This window comes from Quercus robur, chromosome 12, assembly GCF_932294415.1.
Source record: "Quercus robur chromosome 12, dhQueRobu3.1, whole genome shotgun sequence".
In the NCBI taxonomy this organism is placed as follows: Eukaryota; Viridiplantae; Streptophyta; class Magnoliopsida; order Fagales; family Fagaceae; genus Quercus; species Quercus robur.
The window spans coordinates 36,893,732-36,912,173 of NC_065545.1; the positions used below are offsets into that span (position 1 = coordinate 36,893,732).

At 36.6% G+C, this 18,442-nt stretch overlaps 1 protein-coding gene and 1 long non-coding RNA gene across 2 annotated transcripts; both read left to right on the top strand.

The window, feature by feature from the left end:
• Window positions 1–557: 557 nt before the first annotated feature.
• On the top strand, window positions 558–1,412 carry LOC126709768 (uncharacterized). Its single transcript, XR_007649480.1, has 2 exons — window positions 558–731; window positions 904–1,412. It is a non-coding gene; the product is annotated as an uncharacterized LOC126709768 (long non-coding RNA).
• A 3,487-nt stretch (window positions 1,413–4,899) lies between these two features.
• Window positions 4,900–5,803, top strand: LOC126709767 (uncharacterized). The gene has a single exon (XM_050410108.1). It carries the CDS (start codon window positions 4,969–4,971, stop codon window positions 5,665–5,667), a length of 699 nt encoding a protein of 232 aa, XP_050266065.1. The 5' UTR covers window positions 4,900–4,968; the 3' UTR covers window positions 5,668–5,803.
• The last annotated feature ends 12,639 nt before the right edge of the window (window positions 5,804–18,442 follow it).

Sequence of the window (18,442 nt, forward strand, 5' to 3'; positions counted from 1 at the left end):
AAAGCATTTTGAAATCTCTCACCTTGACTTAAACAGTTGTTTTTTTTTTTTTTTTTTTTTTGGGGAGAGAAATTGAATTAAATCTCTTCAAAAACAGAGTGATAGATATAACTTTTGTATTTCATAATTCTTAAATGGTGAAAAAAAGTAATGAATTTATATAAAAATATGGTGAAAATTGATAAATTTATTAATTACTATTGCATATATCATCAAATTGCATATATCATCAAATTGTGACAAAATGTTTTTTTTTTTTTTAATATATAGATATTCTCAAGCTGTGACAAAAAGTGTGTATAGTAATATTAAAATTGTTTCACAGACATAAGTTTTGGGACAGCTGTAACATGGTTTTTACATCACACGGCAATATTGCAACAGGAAATTTACCGACTCGGTTGATTACTTGATTGACGTTTCCCAGTTTTTGCTTTTTACCTGAAGGTTGGAAATGTGGAATCTTACTATTTATAGTGCCAAATTAATGCGGACCAGAAATTCTTTCAACTTCATCATGTAATTGTTTTAAAAAACCATTTAAATTCAATTATATGGGCATCCCACTCAATCTTGCCTCTTTTGGTGGTGGAGACTCCATCACTAAATCATATTGTTAAATGTTTACAGTCAATTCCTATTAATCCTAGAATGGTTTATAAATTGCTTAAACTTCTTCTTCCTCCGCCCACAAATTCCTAAATCTAGATAAGTTTTTACTCTCTAGTTGGGTAAGTAAAATATTCTTTATTTTTCCTTAAGAAAATATAGATATGCAGTTAATATTCATGATAATCTTTTGTATGCTAACTGATTATTCTAGTTCCCTTTAAGAAAACACAATATTCTTTAATTATTCTAAACTTTTGTTTTGTTTTTGCTATTTTGGTTTTTGGATGACAGAAAAGTAAAAGCTGAAGAATCATGAAGTTTATAGCACTTGCTCTAGTCTTGTTGATGGTGAGCACTTGTATGGCCACAACTCAGAGAACGTTGATGGCTGAAGTGCAGCAGCAGCAGCCAGAGAAGGGCCAGAATGGTGAAGTTGAAGGCCAAGTAAACGATATGAATCACCATACCATTCCTAGACAGGACTTTGAAGGCTATAATGGCGGTGGGGCAGTTAAACCGTAGTGTAACTAGTTCAATGATGATGCTTGCTATGTATATAATATATAGGTTAAATAATCCTTGAGCTAGACCAAGCAAAAAAGGAAAGAAAAACGTAAAGTCATGCTATAGATGCATGGCATAAGTTGTATGCGGTTTGGGTTTTTAACCTATAATTGTTACCTATTGCATGGTGTAGCGTACGTATGTTTCTGTGGTATAATAATCATAGACTATGTTTGGAGTGTGTATTTGTTGTGTGATTGTAATTAATCATATGTAATTGAAAGTAATTTGTATTATCAAGAGCTTTATAATTCAACTTTATACATCCCAAAACAATATTCTTATTGATGATAATTTAAAAACTCATATGATATATATATAAGTTTGCTAAGTCCAAAAAGAAGTCTGTTCTCCATGGAATCAAGAAAAAAGATTTGATTTCCCTATTAAAGGAGCACCTCCAAGACGATGAAGATGATTTAGATAATGAGTCCAAGACATCCTTTGAAGCCTCTATTGCTAATGATGATAATCCTTACTATCCTTTCTTATGATGGATCTTTGTTTGGACGTGACCCAATTGTTAGTTTGGATTTATTTGAGATTTGATTCCTTGTTTCAACCCCATGATCTTAAGTTTGCTACTATCGACATATATTAACAAAATTGCTGAAGTTATTACTATTGTCACCAAACATAACACTATTTATTTATCTACTGTATTCACATTGCTTTCGGTGGATCTACCCTGGAAAAATGAATAGTAAACAATAGATTTGACTTTTTTTTGTGAAGTCAAGCTAAGACCCGGTCCAAATGCTCTAAGTAAGCAAGAACCAATCCGTTTAGAAATGTAGGGAGTTTCTACTATTGGCTTTTCTTGCATGCCTTGGCCCATCCTTGAAATATTGTCATGTAGCTCAAAGTGGTTATTAATGAGTGAATGGGATGCTGCCACGTGGCCAAAGAGAAAATAATCAACCTTTAACTACCATGATATCTTGTCCTAGATCACCAGCAACTCACCTTTAATTTTATAAAAAACCTTATATGGTTCAAACAAAAAATTCTTGAAGGAAGCAATCCTCATTTGTGAGAATATCAGATTAGAAGGTTATTATTTGCTGTTATGGGTAGACAAAAAAGTAATTTAAGTTGTAAATTCCAATTAGAACAAACAAAAATTTACCACTTATAATTTGTTGTAAAAGTATTGTAAAAATGTTGTGGACGTAACACTTCTCATACAAATCTATATTGATACAATACATTTGAACCCCAATTATTATATTAGCGTTTGCAATCATATATCCATGAGAGAAAGCAATGAAGGTCAGTGTCAGTGTTAGTAATTAGTTATTCCAATGGCCAAAGAGAGAGGGGGTTGATACTAGAATTGCGAAGAACATGAAAAGTGGTACAACAAGAAAATTACACTTGTAAAATCACGAAAACAGGAAAAGTGATGTTGGAGTAGATAGGGCAGTTCCCATGGGAGTTACCAACCCATGTATGCGGAAGAGACAAGTGGCATTGAAGTAGCTTTTAGAAGTTACAAAGCACCATTCAACAACAAGATAAGCGTCGTTCAAGTTGAAGGAGAAAGAGACATGCAGAAAAGAAACATGTAAGGAACAATTGTTGGTAACTGTCGAGGTTTAAATATAAATAGACTAATTTAAAAAAGAAAGAATGTATGTCATTCTCTTGTAATATACAGAAAGCATATCATTCTCTTGTAATATTGAGTTCCTTAGGAGATTCGCTTGTAGTTCATACTTCATAGGGCATTAGAATGTATTCATGCTTGAAAGTCCTTGCTTGTAATCTTGTTATTCACTTTAATCTTGTTTATACAATTTTAATTCAGAATGCTATTAATTAGGCTATGATTTGTTTATTGTTTTGCATTTTTTACCTTTGAATTGTTAACTATTTAAATTTATTAGACTTCGAACAACTCTATTTGCAATCAAACTTAGCATGACTATGGAAAACTTAGCTGCTTGGAACACAATGACATTTGATTTTACTTAGTTGTTTTAGTTCTCATACTTGGTAATGTAGAATTTAATTTACTTACTTTTCATAAATTGTTGTTACTTGCATTTCCTCCTAGCATAAAAAGTCATCTAAGTCATCTTAATTGAGGCAATGCCGAACCACATCTTTTTAAACATGAAGTCAAATAATCCATCCTAATCCATATTCCATAATCAATCAATTTGAAACTTGACAAATTTTATCGGACTACCTGTAAATCGTAATCACTTCAAACAAGTAAAAAATTAAAATACTCACAAACAGATAAAAAGAAAAAAAGAAAAAGAACAAACTATGGTTCATAGGTTTAATAAGCCAAATGTCGAAACTTATGACTATTTTGGTTTGGTGGGTACTCTCCACCTCATATGCAACATTTATCTCATAAATCAATAATCTCTCTTATAACATTTACTCCACACAGTTATGCGGGATCCACAAATAAGTTCATCTTATTTATAGGTGATCATTATAGCATCTCTGCTTGTGGAGAATCTAATGTTAGAACTCTGAAGGGACTAGAGTTACTAGACAGTAATTAAAAGGGTTGTAGATGCTTACACGTGTGAGTTGATTCATAACCTAACATCAACCCTATTAATCAAAGTATATATTAATGTTTTCAAACGACAGAAGGCATAAGTATTTTAGCCAAACTAGCAACATAATGACTCCTACTAAGTCGCGAATTCAGGAGCATTGGGTTCTTGCTTTAAGAGCACATAAAAAAGTAACTATGGACGTTGTAGTAAATTTAATTTGTAACGGTTAACCTATATCTTTAAATATTCTCTTTTCTATGTTTATCCTCTTTGCTGGACTTTAGTGAGACATTGGTAACATATAACATATTGCGTTTAGTGGGCAACGCATATGCCATTTTGATGAAGTAGAAGGCGGCATTGAGCTCCAGAATCTAAGCACAAATTAGCATGCAAAATATTCCCAGCAACTTGTCTATTTTATGGTTTTTTTAATATGGTATTTTTTTTATAACCCTTTTTGCAGGGAATTTTAATTTTAAAATACAGAAAAATAAATAGCATCCTCTCATATATACCTAGTTAAAATTTCTGTTGAGATTAAAGAGTGAAAGTGACGAGAAAGAGAAAAGAGAAAGAGAAAGCATCTAAAAATTAATTAGCATGGTTCAATCTAAGATTATATTTTTAGAGGTCTTAAATTATGTGTCATGCAATGAATCCAATTAAGTATATATATATAAAGACTAATCACATACAAACCTATATTTATTTTATATTCTCTAAATTTATTGTAAATAAGATTAAATTTACGCTTTTATTCTATGTTCTTATGTATTAGATGAGATATTAGAGTGACATATGACCATTTAAAACACATCATTCCCAAAATATTAAGAAATTGGGCCCAAGGCAAATCCTAAAATTACTTCGCCTACACTACAACTCTAATATATTGTCAAGTCTAAACATGCATCTATATTTTTTACTGTCTTAAATTATATGTTATAAAAAATCCATAAAGTATACATAAACACTAATCATTTAAGGTTATTAATTTATCCTAAATTTATGACAAATAATATTAAAATTATAAGTAAAACTTTGGTATAGTACTTTAGGGAATACTAAACTTAACCACAAAACCCTAAAATTACTTGGCTTAACCACAAGGTCCCCAACTACCACATGCTACATTAACTCGTAAATTCTAAGTAGTAAATCATAAATATTTTACTATAAAAGGCAAGCATGTTAATATGACTAAAAAGAGACTCTTTAATCAGTTTTAAACACAAAGATAATAGTAGAGTGAAGGTCGGGGACAATGGGTGTTCGAGAAATCCAAGTAGCAGACACGACCTTAGTAATCCACGAACTTGAAGATGTATGCGACTCAGTCACTGGCCGAGTTCTCACCGGGTCATGGCTCTGGAACTCGTCCCTGGTTTTATCCGAGTGGATAGCCACTCAGGGCCGACTCACCTTTGACTTCCAAGACAAAACCGTCCTCGAGCTCGGCGCCGGAGCTGGACTCCCTGGCTTGACCGCGGCTCTGCTGGGTGCGAGCCGAGTCGTGCTCACGGACATTGAGACTCTCCTTCCTGGGCTCATAAACAACGTTGAAGTAAATGGGCTCGGAGACCGAGTCGAAGTGAGGCAACTCGTTTGGGGATCGGACGAGTCTTCCAAAGAGTTTGATGGGTTCGACTTCGACCTGGTTTTGATGTCCGACGTGTTTTTTGACATGGAGGAAATGGCAGCGCTGGCGAAAACGCTGAAGAAGGTGTGTAGGAAAGAGACAGTTGTTTGGGCAGCGAGTGAGGTTCGGCCATGGACAGGGGAGTGTCTTAACGTGTTGGTGAGTGAGGGGTTTGGAGTGGTTGAGTTGCCGATTCAACTCGGTGGTTTTTCTGGTTCTGGTAATGGTAATTCTTTCATGGAAGAAGACAGTTTGGATATGTTCGCCGTTTTCCTTCTACTGCCACCGAACGAAGATAGCCACGTGGCTGCCATTTGTAATTGAGTGGGCATTGAAGAGTGAAGACCACTAATCTCAACAGTAGGGTCCCACTTAATTTTTGTAGCTTTCTCGCTAATTTTTTTCATTTTTAATTCTAATTTCTATGATATAAAACAATTTCTTTCTTTCTGTTTCTCAAGAAATAAAATATAAAAAATTTCTTAAAAAAAAAATTATTTTAGGTGTTGATGGGAAAATTTTATGGTTGATATAAAATAAAAGGAAGTGACAGAAAAAACAAAGACACTAAGGGTCTACCGTATAGAACTTGATATTTAAGTAGTCATCCATCTCTGAATACTACCATATTACCAAAATACAAGTGGTAATTTATGTGATACAAAGAGCCCGTTTGCTTAGGCGTTTAGATTGCTGAAAACAATAGTTTAGTGAATTGTAATTTCGGGCATACGTTTGGCTAGGCAATATCAATGGGATTGTGGTTTTAATTCCACAGAATTTTCGCGATTTCAAAAATGCAAATTATTTTCACTGCTTTTTTAGCATCGCACGATTTGAAAGATTGGGTTGGGCTAATTGTTTCGGCTAATACCAAAAGAATAATATTATCTAAGCTAGTGTAATAACCAAAAAAATAAATACAAATACTAATGCTAGGAAACATGAAATTAGACCTACTTACTTGCCCCTGGCCTTGTTTGGCCGTGTCAATGTGATATATAATCGCTGCAGAGTTTACTATTTTCCTTCCCCGGACACTCACTCTTTACAGCAAACACCTATCTATCAAACAAGTACAAACCACTCTGAGCAATTCAACTACGGTTACAATATCATCTTGCAGGATGAAAATGCAGACTTCTTCTGATCATTACATGGTTAGAAAAGCTTGGCAGATTTCTTGATCATTACATTACATCAGGCCTCTTAAAAAGGCTTATTGATGTAGTGTAATGCCCATTTTGCACTTAGGTTGAGTTTGGGAAGCGCGTTTGCATGTTTCCTAGCGGGTGCTCTTTTTTAGTGAGTCTCATGCATTGTTCACGTGACCCGCAAATACTTTTTTCAGCAAAAACAACTAAGACTGGGTCTCACAACACTATTTACATATTTAAAAATTATTTTGCTATAGTGTTTTCAATTTTCAGTAATAAGCGGTATTCAAACAGACCCTTAAACAAGATGTACATGTTTATAGGGTTTCCATTCACAATCTATAGTCAACCCATGGGCCAAGTAAAAATGAGTCGGCCGGCCTATTGACGACCCATAAACTGAGCAGAGTAGAGGATAAGAGCAGTGGGGAATAGGGGTGTCAATTCGGGTTAGCGTGTCGGGTTCGTGTCGTGTCAAGGTAGGGGTATTAGACTAAATGGCTCAACCCTAACCCGACCCATTTAATAATCGTGTCAGGATCCTTCAACCCTAACCCGACCTGTTAATAAAGCGGGTTGACCTGACCCAACCCATTTGACACGTTTAATAAACGAATCGTGTTGGGTTGACACAAATGTAACACAACCCATTTCAACCTGCATAATATTAAATATAACATCCATTTATAAATTATTTTTTTTTACATCCCAAAAACCAATACATACACTTTAAGTTTTCGACCCACATTCAAAATAATATAGTTCAATAAAAATATAACATTCATCTAGAAATAAGTTCTTTACACTCCAAAAGAAGTGCAACACTTCAATCCAAATTCAAAATAACATAGTTTAACAAAAATAAAATAACATAGTTCAACAAAAATATAATATCCTTGGAACTCGCCAAATGCTAAGTATCAATATTGAAAGAATTTGAGCAAATAGTAGACTAATCTTGACTATGACCACGATTATCATCCATAGATTCTTTGTTGATGTCCAAGTTCATAACATCTTCCACAAGCTCATCCAATTTCATTTGTACAAGTTCTATGCCAACCAAAAAAAAAAAAAAAAAGTATTAGTAGTTACAAAATATGATCATGCCTCAACAGTTTTACAAGAACTAAATAATAATAATGTAAGAGTAATAATAACTAATGAAACAAATAAGATTACCTTTCTCATTTGTAATTACTTACTTTTCTTTTTAAATTTAAAATATATGTTGGATATAAAAGATATTTGACAAATCTAAAATAAAATAATTATTTATTTGTTATACGAGTTAAACGGGTTGTGTTAAGTGGGTCATTTCGGGTTTGACACAAATAAATTGGCGTGTCAAACGTGTCTATTGCGGGTTATGCGGGTTGACCCGCTTATGACATGTTTCTTATCGTGTCGCTTTCGGGTCAACCCGTTTATGACCCAAACCCATTAAGGCTCAACCCTAACCCGGAAAAAACCGTGTTGGGTTCGTGTCGTGTTCGCGGGTTGGGTCGAACATTGACACCCCTAGTGGGGAACCACCAAATCTGATTTATCCCATCATCCAACAACACAACACACATTGAGATTGAAATCCAACTCCTTCAGACACAATCCAAAAATCACCTTCAAAGCTAAGCCATCTCCATATACCTCTTCTTCTTCTTCAAACTCTGTATCTGTGTCTGTGTCTCTATCTCTCTTTCTATGGAGGCCCTCTCTTCCCCTCTCTATCTCACTCCACGGCCACACCATTCTTGTCCAGTCAAATGGTGCAATGGTGGGTTGGTCTTACTATTTCCATCGTGCCTACAAGCTCCAGCTTTTCTTCGAAAGCATAATAATATGGGGATCATAAAGGCTTCTGTGGTTGACCTAGAAGAACATAACTGCACTCATCAGGATTGGCACTATAGGAAGGTACTCTTTTTCAATTCTCTTCTCTTCTTCAACTTTCATAATGTGCCTTTAATTTTACTCACTTGGGTTGGGTTGGGTTGGGTTGAATCCTAATGGGTACTCTTTAATTTTCCAATTGGTGCTTTCTTTTTGGGGTTTGTAACTTATCCTGTTATGTTGCTCAGATTTTTGCTCGATTGCATTCACCATTGGGGTAATTGTGTTGTTTAAATTTTATGGTTTTAAGTTCTTATGCTGATAAATGGATTTAATTGTTGCTTTCTCTTTTTCTGTTCCTTTCTGTTGGATTTATTTCAACAATTTACTTTTGTGATAAAGCAAAAGAAACAATACACAGATCTAAGAACAAGCAATAACACAAATAGATGTGATAGACAAAAGTAATAAACAAATACTGAATATATTTAAGAAGAAATCTGCAAATAATTAAAAATTCACAGACCAAATGCGTGAAGGATGAATGATTCAGATCAAGTTTTGTGTTTGACACAATCTCCTTAAAGCAAATTTCGCCCCTCACACAATCACTGTGGTGCTTTAAGACTCATGGACGTCTACCTCCCAGGACAAAATGATCTACAACACAAAAGTGAAGCACACAAGGTCGTGCTTTGCGAACTACTCAATGTCTCATTCTCTCTCTTTGACAAAAAATGAATGCACAAAATATTCTCACTTAGAGAGTTTTTTTTAGAAAAAGTAGTTTTTATGAATGAGGGACTATGAAAAATTATACATTACTGAACAAGTACTCTGTTTTAGTAATAACTGCTATTAGGGCTGTCCAACACCCGCCTGGCTCGAAGAATTCAACCGACCCGACGATCTCTGACCCGATAACTGCCCAATCTGAGTGGTGGTTCGGTTGGCTGCAGGTTATCGGAGTGAACACCCTATACGATTGGTTCGAGTCTCAGTTTGATTGCTTGAGAAACTGAAGAATCCGACTTGCTCGATGCCCATATCTCTTCCAATCGCAAATCTCGTGTTCCGACAAAAAATCGATAAGTCTAAACTCAAAACTCTACCGATATAATGAGATCTTGGTTAGATCTCGACAAATATAGCGAGATCTCGGCCAGATCTCGAAAGATATGGAAGAATATTGGCCAGATCTCGATAGATCTAGCTAGATGTATCTCTCTCCAGCAAGATTTCAGCCAAAATCCGACCAAATTTCAACCCCCGATAGAAAACTTGAAACCGACCGATATGCACCCGAAACTGACAAGACCCAATTCGGCCGATCTGAAGCTCCACATGAGTCGGTTTCGAGTTTTGATTTCTCCCACTCGTGTTTTTCGGGTCGAGTCCAAGTTGGGCACAAACTTGACCCGAGCCAACCCGTGGACACCCCTAATTGCTGTGCATAGACTAACTGACTCAAAAATTAAAATAATAAAATATTATTATTTGGACAAGTAGGCCCAGTCCACATATGCTAAAAGCTCAACCCAATGTCCAACTCATGAGCATATAAACTCATATATTATCTCTTTCATTTCCTATGTGGGACTCATAATTTTTACCACTTTTAATAACATCTAAGTGAACATAGAAAATATCAATTTCTTATTCACTCCATGTTATTTTTCCAACAATCCTCCACATGAATAGAAATTGATAAACACAATGCAAATGATGATGTAGACTTCTTAGAGGCTCTTCTATTTTTTGGGTAAGGGTTAATTTAGAGCATTTATTATACTTTGGGATTACTACATTTTCCAATCACAAACAAAAAAAAAAAAAAAACTTAGGGATTACTACATTTTCTTCGCATCTTGTCATCCTCTGACTTATCCTCGGGTAGGACATCCTCCTTAAGGAACAATACTATGGAGTCCATCCAGCTAGGTCCCACCTTAATCTGATGAATGTGAACCACATTGCTCCCTACTTCAATAAGCTTACACAAGTCTTCCACAAGAATAACCCAAGATAAACTCTGTGTCGAGGAGGTTGCCAGCGTGGCAAGAGAGTCGGCATGTGTATTTCTATTTCTAGGGATTTACGATAAATTAAAAGATTCAAATGCTAACTGCAAGTGTCTAACCTGGTTCAAGTAATCCTACATTATGAGATCTCTAGCTTCCAGCTCTCCCTGAACTTGGCCTACCACTAGTCTTGAATCAGAGAAGATTTTCACTACTTTTCCACCCATTTTTTGAACCATGGCCATTCCTACCAGCAGAGCTTCATACTTAGCTTCATTGTTTGTGGCCGAGAAGCCCAATCTTAAGGATTTCTTAATTGTAATCATCTCGAGAGATATTAGAACTAGTCCTACTCCAGATCCTCTGTGGTTCGCTGCGCCATCAACATATACCTTCCAAAACAAAGGTTTTTGTAATGAGATTGCACCAACCGATTTTCCATCCATGTTTTGCTTCTTTACTCTCTCTTTTAGTAGGGTTTCAACAAACTCGGCCATAAGATCGGCGAGGACTTGACCCTTAACAGAGGTGTGAGGCATGTATTTGATATCAAAAGCCCCTAGGATCGTACCCTATTTGGCAATTATTCCTGTGTAATCAGCACTTCGAAGTAGAGACCTAAGAGGAAGTTGGGTCAGGACAACAACAGTGTATGATTGGAAGTAGTGAGGGAGCTTGCGCGTAGCATGCACAACTACCAAAATGGCCTTCTCCAAGGGTAGGTAACGGACCTCAGCCTCATGAAGTGACTTTCTCACATAATAGACTGGCCTCTGTACACCACTATCAACCCATACAAGTACCAAGCTTATCGTATGGGAAGCCATGACAATATAGGCAAACAAAACCTCATTCACCTCGGGTTTGAACATAATGGGTGGCCGAGAAAGATACTCCTTCAACTGCTGGAAAGCTAGGACACACTCCTCGGTCCATTCAAATCTCTTCTACTTGTTTAACAATTGAAAAAAAGGCCTACACCTATCTGCTGACTGAGAGATGAATCGGTTTAGAGCAGTGATTATCCCTGTTAGCTTCTGGACCTCTTTGGGATTCCAAGGTGGTTGTAAATTGTTGATTGCTTTAATCTGGTCGGGGTTAACTTCAATTCCGCGATGTGTAACCATGTACCCTAAAAACTTCCCTGATCCAACACCAAAAGAACATTTAGAAGCATTGAGCCATAGCTTATGCCTCCTCAAGATCTCAAAGATGTTCCCAAGGTCATTAATGTGCTCAGATTCCAACTTGCTCTTGACCACTATGTCGTCTATGTAAATCTCAATGTTCTTCCTAAGTTGGGGCTCAAACATTGTGGTCATCATCCTTTGATAGGTAGATCCCGTATTCTTTAGACCAAAGGGCATTACCTTGTAATGGTAATTCCTAGTGGGAGTAACAAAAACTATTTTCTCTTGGTCGTCCAAGGCTAAAGGTATCTGATGGTACCATTGAAATTTATCCAAAAAGTTCATCCGATGATGGCCTACAGTGGCGTCCACTAGCTGATCAATCCTAGGTATGGGAAAGGGGTCCTTTGGACAGGTTTTGTTCAAGTCTGTGAAGTCTACACACACCTGCCACTTCCCATTCTTTTTCTTTACCACCACGATATTGGCCAACCACTCAGGGTAAAAAACCTCCTTAATAGCCCCGCCTTGCTTGAGCTTCATCACCTCGTCCTTGACAGCATCAGAATGATCCTTGAATGAGCGCTGAGGAGGTTGCTTTTTGGGGGTGACAGATGGATTGACATTCAAATGATGGCAGATGAAGCTCGGATCCAGCCCCGGAGCTTCGTAAGCACTCCACGCGAATACATCGACGTTCCTCTTGAGAAATTCTATTAGCTCTTCCTTCTCCTGAGGAGGTAGCTGAGTTCCATCCTGAAAAAACTTCTCCGGGTCATCCCCCACTACAATCTTTTCCAAATCCTCACACTTCACCTCCTTGGCCAACCCATTGACAAATAAAACCGGGGTCTTTGATTGTTATGAGCCCCTTTCAGTAGAGGCCAAGGACTCAACCCCAAGATGATGCAAAATGGCAGCCACCAGGCATTGCCTAGCCATGGATTGACTCCTAACAAGCTCCTTGATCTGGTCCCCGGACGGATATTTCACCTTCAAATGCAAAGTGGAGGAAACGGCCCTCAAGGCATGAAGCTAGGGTCTTCCCACAATGGCCGTGTAGGGAGAGTAGGCGTCTACCAAAATGAAGTTCACCTCCACCACTTTTGAACCTGCTTGTACGAGTAGTCTAATTTGACCCATTAGGATGACAACTTTTCCATCAAAACTTACTAAAGGTGAATCGTATGCTGTTAAATCCTTAGGCTTCAGGTTCAACCCCTTGTATAAGTCAGGTTACATAATCTCTGTACCACTGCCCTAGTCTACCATCATTGTCTTCACGTCATACCCTTCTATCCTGAGCGTGATCACTAAAGTATCATTATGTGGTTGTATGATTTCAACCTTGTCCTCATCCGAAAAGCTCAACACCGGTCGAACCTCCACTCTAGCCCTCTTTGGCATAGTTTTAACGTCCTTGACGAGCAACCAAGCCACAGACATCACCCTGAAGGGCTGCAAGTCGATTCTCCTAGGAGCGGCAAAGATGACGTTAATGGTGCCTAAAAGGGGCCTTAAAGAAGCGTTCCCCTGAGCGCCTAATCTTGATTGGTCTCCTTGCCCGTTGGGTTGATACAAAAACTGCTGTAACTTTCCCAACAAAAAATATAATTAAAAAGAAAAAAAGAAACAGAAACAGAAAGTAGAGTATTAATCAATATTCAGCTAGCAATACTTTATCCAAATAAATTATGCAGAAAACAAACATATAACTAAATATTTGACAAGGAACATAATTAAACTCACATCATGAGCAACAATCCTATCAGCATCTGGGTTCTCAATCAACGGTGCATTTGAAAAACTCCTATTTCCAGTGCTGGCAATGAACTATGGCTGCCCAAATGTTGAACCAGTCACAGCCATTTCTCTCTTCCTCTATACTAATACTATATTATACCACACCGTTAAAACCAAAAATAAATAAATAAAGGCAAGCTTGAGTTAGTAATTGATATTCATGTAAAAACTCAATATGTGCACAAATTTAGTACTGAATAAAGGGTAAAAATAAAGAATAAAAACAGTTTTATTGGTTACCGAAAACTGTAGGAGTTTGACAGAATGTTAGAGTAAAGCAATCTTGTATTTTTTTTTTTTTTTTAATGTTGAACAATTACTAGTTACAGATATACATAATCAGATCATACAAGTAATTGAATTTCAAATTGCTACTGTGTATATATGTAACAACGTAACATTCTCTGCAATCTTCAAGACAATTGGAAAGCAATTATTACTATGGATGCAAGAAACATAAGCAATCCATGCTTTTAGTGCCCTAAGCAATCATTACGCCCACAAGCACGCACGCACAAGTCACAACACAAGCAAGAAGAACAATAAATTTAAAGGTTTATACATACATCTAGTTTAAGATTAAAGTCAAGTGACATAAGCTACTACTAAAATACATGAAGACCTCTCATAAGATACTACCAAAATACATAAAGGCCTATCATAAGCTACTACCAAAATACATGAAGGCCTATCATGAGTTACATATAAAATAAATAAATAAATAAAAAGGTTATACCAAAGCATCATCTAAATGTGCCAACCTTTTCCTAACATTACAGAATACATGAAGCCCTAAGCTACGTCCAAATTGCAATCAAACCCATTAATTACATGAACTTCGTCTTGCCATGATTCTCTCTTGGAGTTGTTCATAAAAAGGTTTTTGTGCTCCAATCAAGGCACTTGTATCTTTCATCATGATTCTCTCCTCTTCTAACATATGCTGCATCTCAAGTTTTTCTCTCTCAATCATTACTCTTTCCTTCTCGATCCTAAGTTTTTCTTCACCTATTTCCTTCTCAATCCTAAGTTTTCCCTCTCAATAAAATTTTTTTCCTCTTCCAATCGAGTTCTCTCCTTATCCCTCAACTCTCCCAAGCGCAACTTCTTTGCTTTGATACAGAGATTTTTTTTTTTCTTGTTCTTGTGATTCCTCAATAAACTTCATTTTCTTGGTCAAATATTCCCTTACATCTTTTCCAGTAGCTTTGTTCTTTCGGTTGGCTTTTTCGGCCTTCCTACCAATTGGCCTCTCAAAATTGGAAGTGTCACTAGTTCGGACCCAAAATCCCCCTCACCAATAGATGTTGAATCTGGAGTTGGAGGCATGGATGCTCTCAATCTTTCATTAGGATCGGCCCACTTTGGTTGGTCCTTTAACATGAGCCAATAATGTTCAAGATGAAACGGTTTCTTGAAGGTCTTTTTATACAAAGCATTCGCATTGGTAATCTAAAAAAATTAAAAGAAATATAACATGATTAGTATCTTCAAATTATTGGTGAATGGGTATGTTAACACTAATGCAATACAATTTATACATTATCTTGTTCGGTTATACCACTTTGATGACGTGGGTTAACTTTAGCCATGCACCCAAAAAACTTATTTGTTTCCTTGTTAATCGTTGCCCAATGACTTATCAGGGAGATAGTAGTAAGTGTGGTACCAGATGTATTGTACTGGGTGAAGTATTCCCAAATTTTTTGACAAAATGTATTATGTGTTTGTTCATTATTATGTATGGCATCAACACTAGAATTGAGCCATGCCAACACTAGGACTTGATCTTCCTCTACACTAAAATTAGTGCCCTGTTTTCCTTTCGTAGAAGAGGCATTCTCAACTTTAGGTGGAGAATCAGAAACCGACATAGGATTATTTTGAGATATTTCTAAAGTGGTGAGTCAATATCAATATCCCCGGTTATGATATCCATGTAATATGGTAGGTCTCGTTGTGACTCCATAAATTAGAAACAACAACATATACTTCCAAGCAAACTGAAAGTAAAAACCAATACTGTAATAAATTAGAAAAAAAAAAGAAGTAAACTTCCCTATACACAGAAAATTCCCAAACTAACTTTTACATCAATACATTAGAAACAAAAAACATAAACTTCCTTGCAACCAGAAAATTCCCAAAACAATTTCCAACATGACATTTATTATAATAAATTAGAATCAATGAACAGAAAATCAGCAAGAAGCAAAAACGGAAAATTTATCATTCCAATTCCTTGCAAATTTATACTGCAATAAATTAGAAACCTAAAAAATGTAGCCTTCCCTGCACACAGAAAATTCCCAAACTAACATTTACACCAATACATTATAAACAAAAACATAAACTTCCCCTACAATCAGAAAATTCCCAAAACAATTTCCAACATGACATTTATTATAATAAATTAGAATCAACAAATAGAAATTGGGAGCAAAAACAGAAAATTTATCATTCCAATTCTCTACAAATTTATCATTAGAATCAACAAATATAAATTCCCTCAAACAGAAAATTCTCAACTGACATGACAAATTTATCATTCCAATTACCCAAATAAAAAACCCCAATCATTACATGATGAAGAAGACAGAGACAACTCACCTGTAAATCAGCAAGCAAGCTTTGAAGAAATTGGTACCCAAACAGAGAAGAGAGGCCGAGATGGGTCAGATAGAAGAGAGGGCGAGATGGGTCAGCAGCGTGGGTCGGTAGCATGGGGCAAGGGAGTGGGCTGGTAAGGAGTAGAAGAAGAAAGAAAAAAAGGATGAGAGTTGAGCTTCGGTGGCGGTGGTGAGAGGATGATGAATCTCGGCAAAGGTGAAAATTGAGAGAGAGGTGAGAGTTGAGAGAGAGTTAAGAGGTGAGAGAGAGGTGAGAGTTTGATCTGAACTGAATAGGGTAGAGTAATAAAGAAATAGAAAAAAATATATATTTTAATAGGAGGTGGGAATAAAAAACTATTTGTGAGTTTAGCTTTTAGCTACAGTGCACAGCCATATATAGTTGTGCATTGTAGCTGTGTAGGTAAAAAATTTACTTATACCGCCACCAATATTGCACCCTTTTTATATATGGTGGTGCTAAAAATAGTTTTTAGCTTTTTAGCACCACCAATGTGGATGCTCTAATAGCGAAAACCTTAAGGGAGTGAGCTAAGTTAGTACAATTTACCCAAATTCTAATATGGAACAATGTGGATGCTTTTATGCCCCTATTGGTTCTCTAAAGGCTGACGAATTACTCATGCACCTCACGCACAATGTCTTTTTTTTTCTTACGATGTTTCACTACAAAAAACGTGCTCTGAAGCTGCGTTTTTTGAAAATGCGGCTACAGCTTTTCTTTTGAGCCGCATTTTTGAAGAACGCGGCTCAAAGGAAAGGCTGGAGCCGCGTTTTTCCCAGGTCAAGCTGCGTTTAGCTGCCTAGGACTGAAGCCACGTTTTTAAAAACGCGGCTTCAATCCCGTCCGGCTCCAGGTATTGGTCATGTTTTCGAATGTAAGGTTTGATGTTTATTATTGGATGGTTGGATCAATTCTAATAGCTATCGGAATTCATTGGGTTCACATTTTTTTATATTGTAGGATTTATGTTTTGCAATTTCAATTATGAGTTGCTGGTTTACAAAAACTAATAATATAATTAAAATATCTAAATATATTCAGTATATTCTGCTGACTTTGGTCCGTTTGGTCCATTCATTTCCTTTGGGTCCAATTTGGTCGATTTTGGTCTATTCGGTCCAATTTGGTCTGCTCAGTCCATTCATTTCTGCTCAGTCCATTTTGGTCCTACAATGTCTACCTCGGTCCTTTAGGTCCACTATGGTCCATTCGATCACTTCGGTCCAATTTCATCCACTTTGGTCCACTCCGTCCACTTTCATCCATTCAGTGTACTTAAGAATGATCAAAGATAAGTTCGGGTTGAAATTATATATTCTAAATCCAAATTTATTAAGGATAAATGAAGGCAACCCAAACGAAGCATGGTTGCTCATCTTTTCAAAAGCTATGTAAATGCATGCTTCTTTAAAGATGCTTCTTTACGAAATGTGTGGATTGCCATTTCTTAATAGGTGAACAAGTTGATTGGTCGATTACTCACAGTGCCAATAGGCATCTAGGTTCATGAGGGGTAGTATGAAGAAGTCTCATACATTTATGAACTCACGGAAATACATTATAATAGTCATTATAATTATAATGCAAGTCAGCAAATGTTCTCAACAATTAACTTGTTCTAGTAGGGGAGGTATTGGTTGTTTGCGACCTCATACAATCCAAAGTCATCAGAATATGTTGTTGTTCCTAAATGATTGAGAGTTACACTTGCACAACAAGTGGGTTACATGAATGCGTGGGAGAAAGACCTAAATTTACTCATGTTTTGTTTAAATGAAATCGTAAACCTTTTATTATTTAAGTTGGTAGATGCATAATTTTTGTGTGGTGTGATATTTTTCACTAGTTCTGAGCTTTGTTAAATCAGTTCTAATATTGCCTGTCTTGTAGATACAGATGATTATGTTCAAACCCCAACACCAGTACAAAATCCAGCACCGGTACAAAATCCAGCATCGGAAAATAGGCCTGGAAAACGTGGGAAAACAAGGTTGGTTGACATATGGGCAATGACTGGTGAGTACAAAATCCAGTTGCCATTAAATGATGAAGGCCAATCGATTGACGATGGCGGGTCTTTGTTCGTTCGGTGGTTGGGCTCGTTTTGCGAGAATGGCCTATTATGCCCGCTTTCGCCTGCTGGGTGGCCAAGCGTCCCTCAAAAGTTTAAAAATGATTGTTGGACGGAGATTGAGGTAGTATGGAAATGAAATATTAGTTATTTTTCTTTACAGCTGCTGTCCTAATTAAATGTCATATTCAATCATTGTTCTAATTAAAATACTACATTTTGCTAACTCCACTTTTGCATTTCAGCAACGGTATATAATTGATCCCACTATTGTCAAACCACCCAATCAAATGGGATGGGTAATGAATCAGCTAGGAGAACTGAGGAGAAATCGTAGGACCAAGTTGAAGAAGGATCACAAAAAACCTGGGCTGTCACGTGAACAGGTATTGGCTAGTAAATCGCCTGGGGTTATCACAGCGCACTGGAAAGAGATGGTTGACCACTAGTTCA

Excerpts from the sequence above, each read along its gene's own strand:
- LOC126709767 (XM_050410108.1), top strand. The coding sequence starts at position 4,969 with ATGGGTGTTCGAGAAATCCAAGTAGCAGACACGACCTTAGTAATCCAC.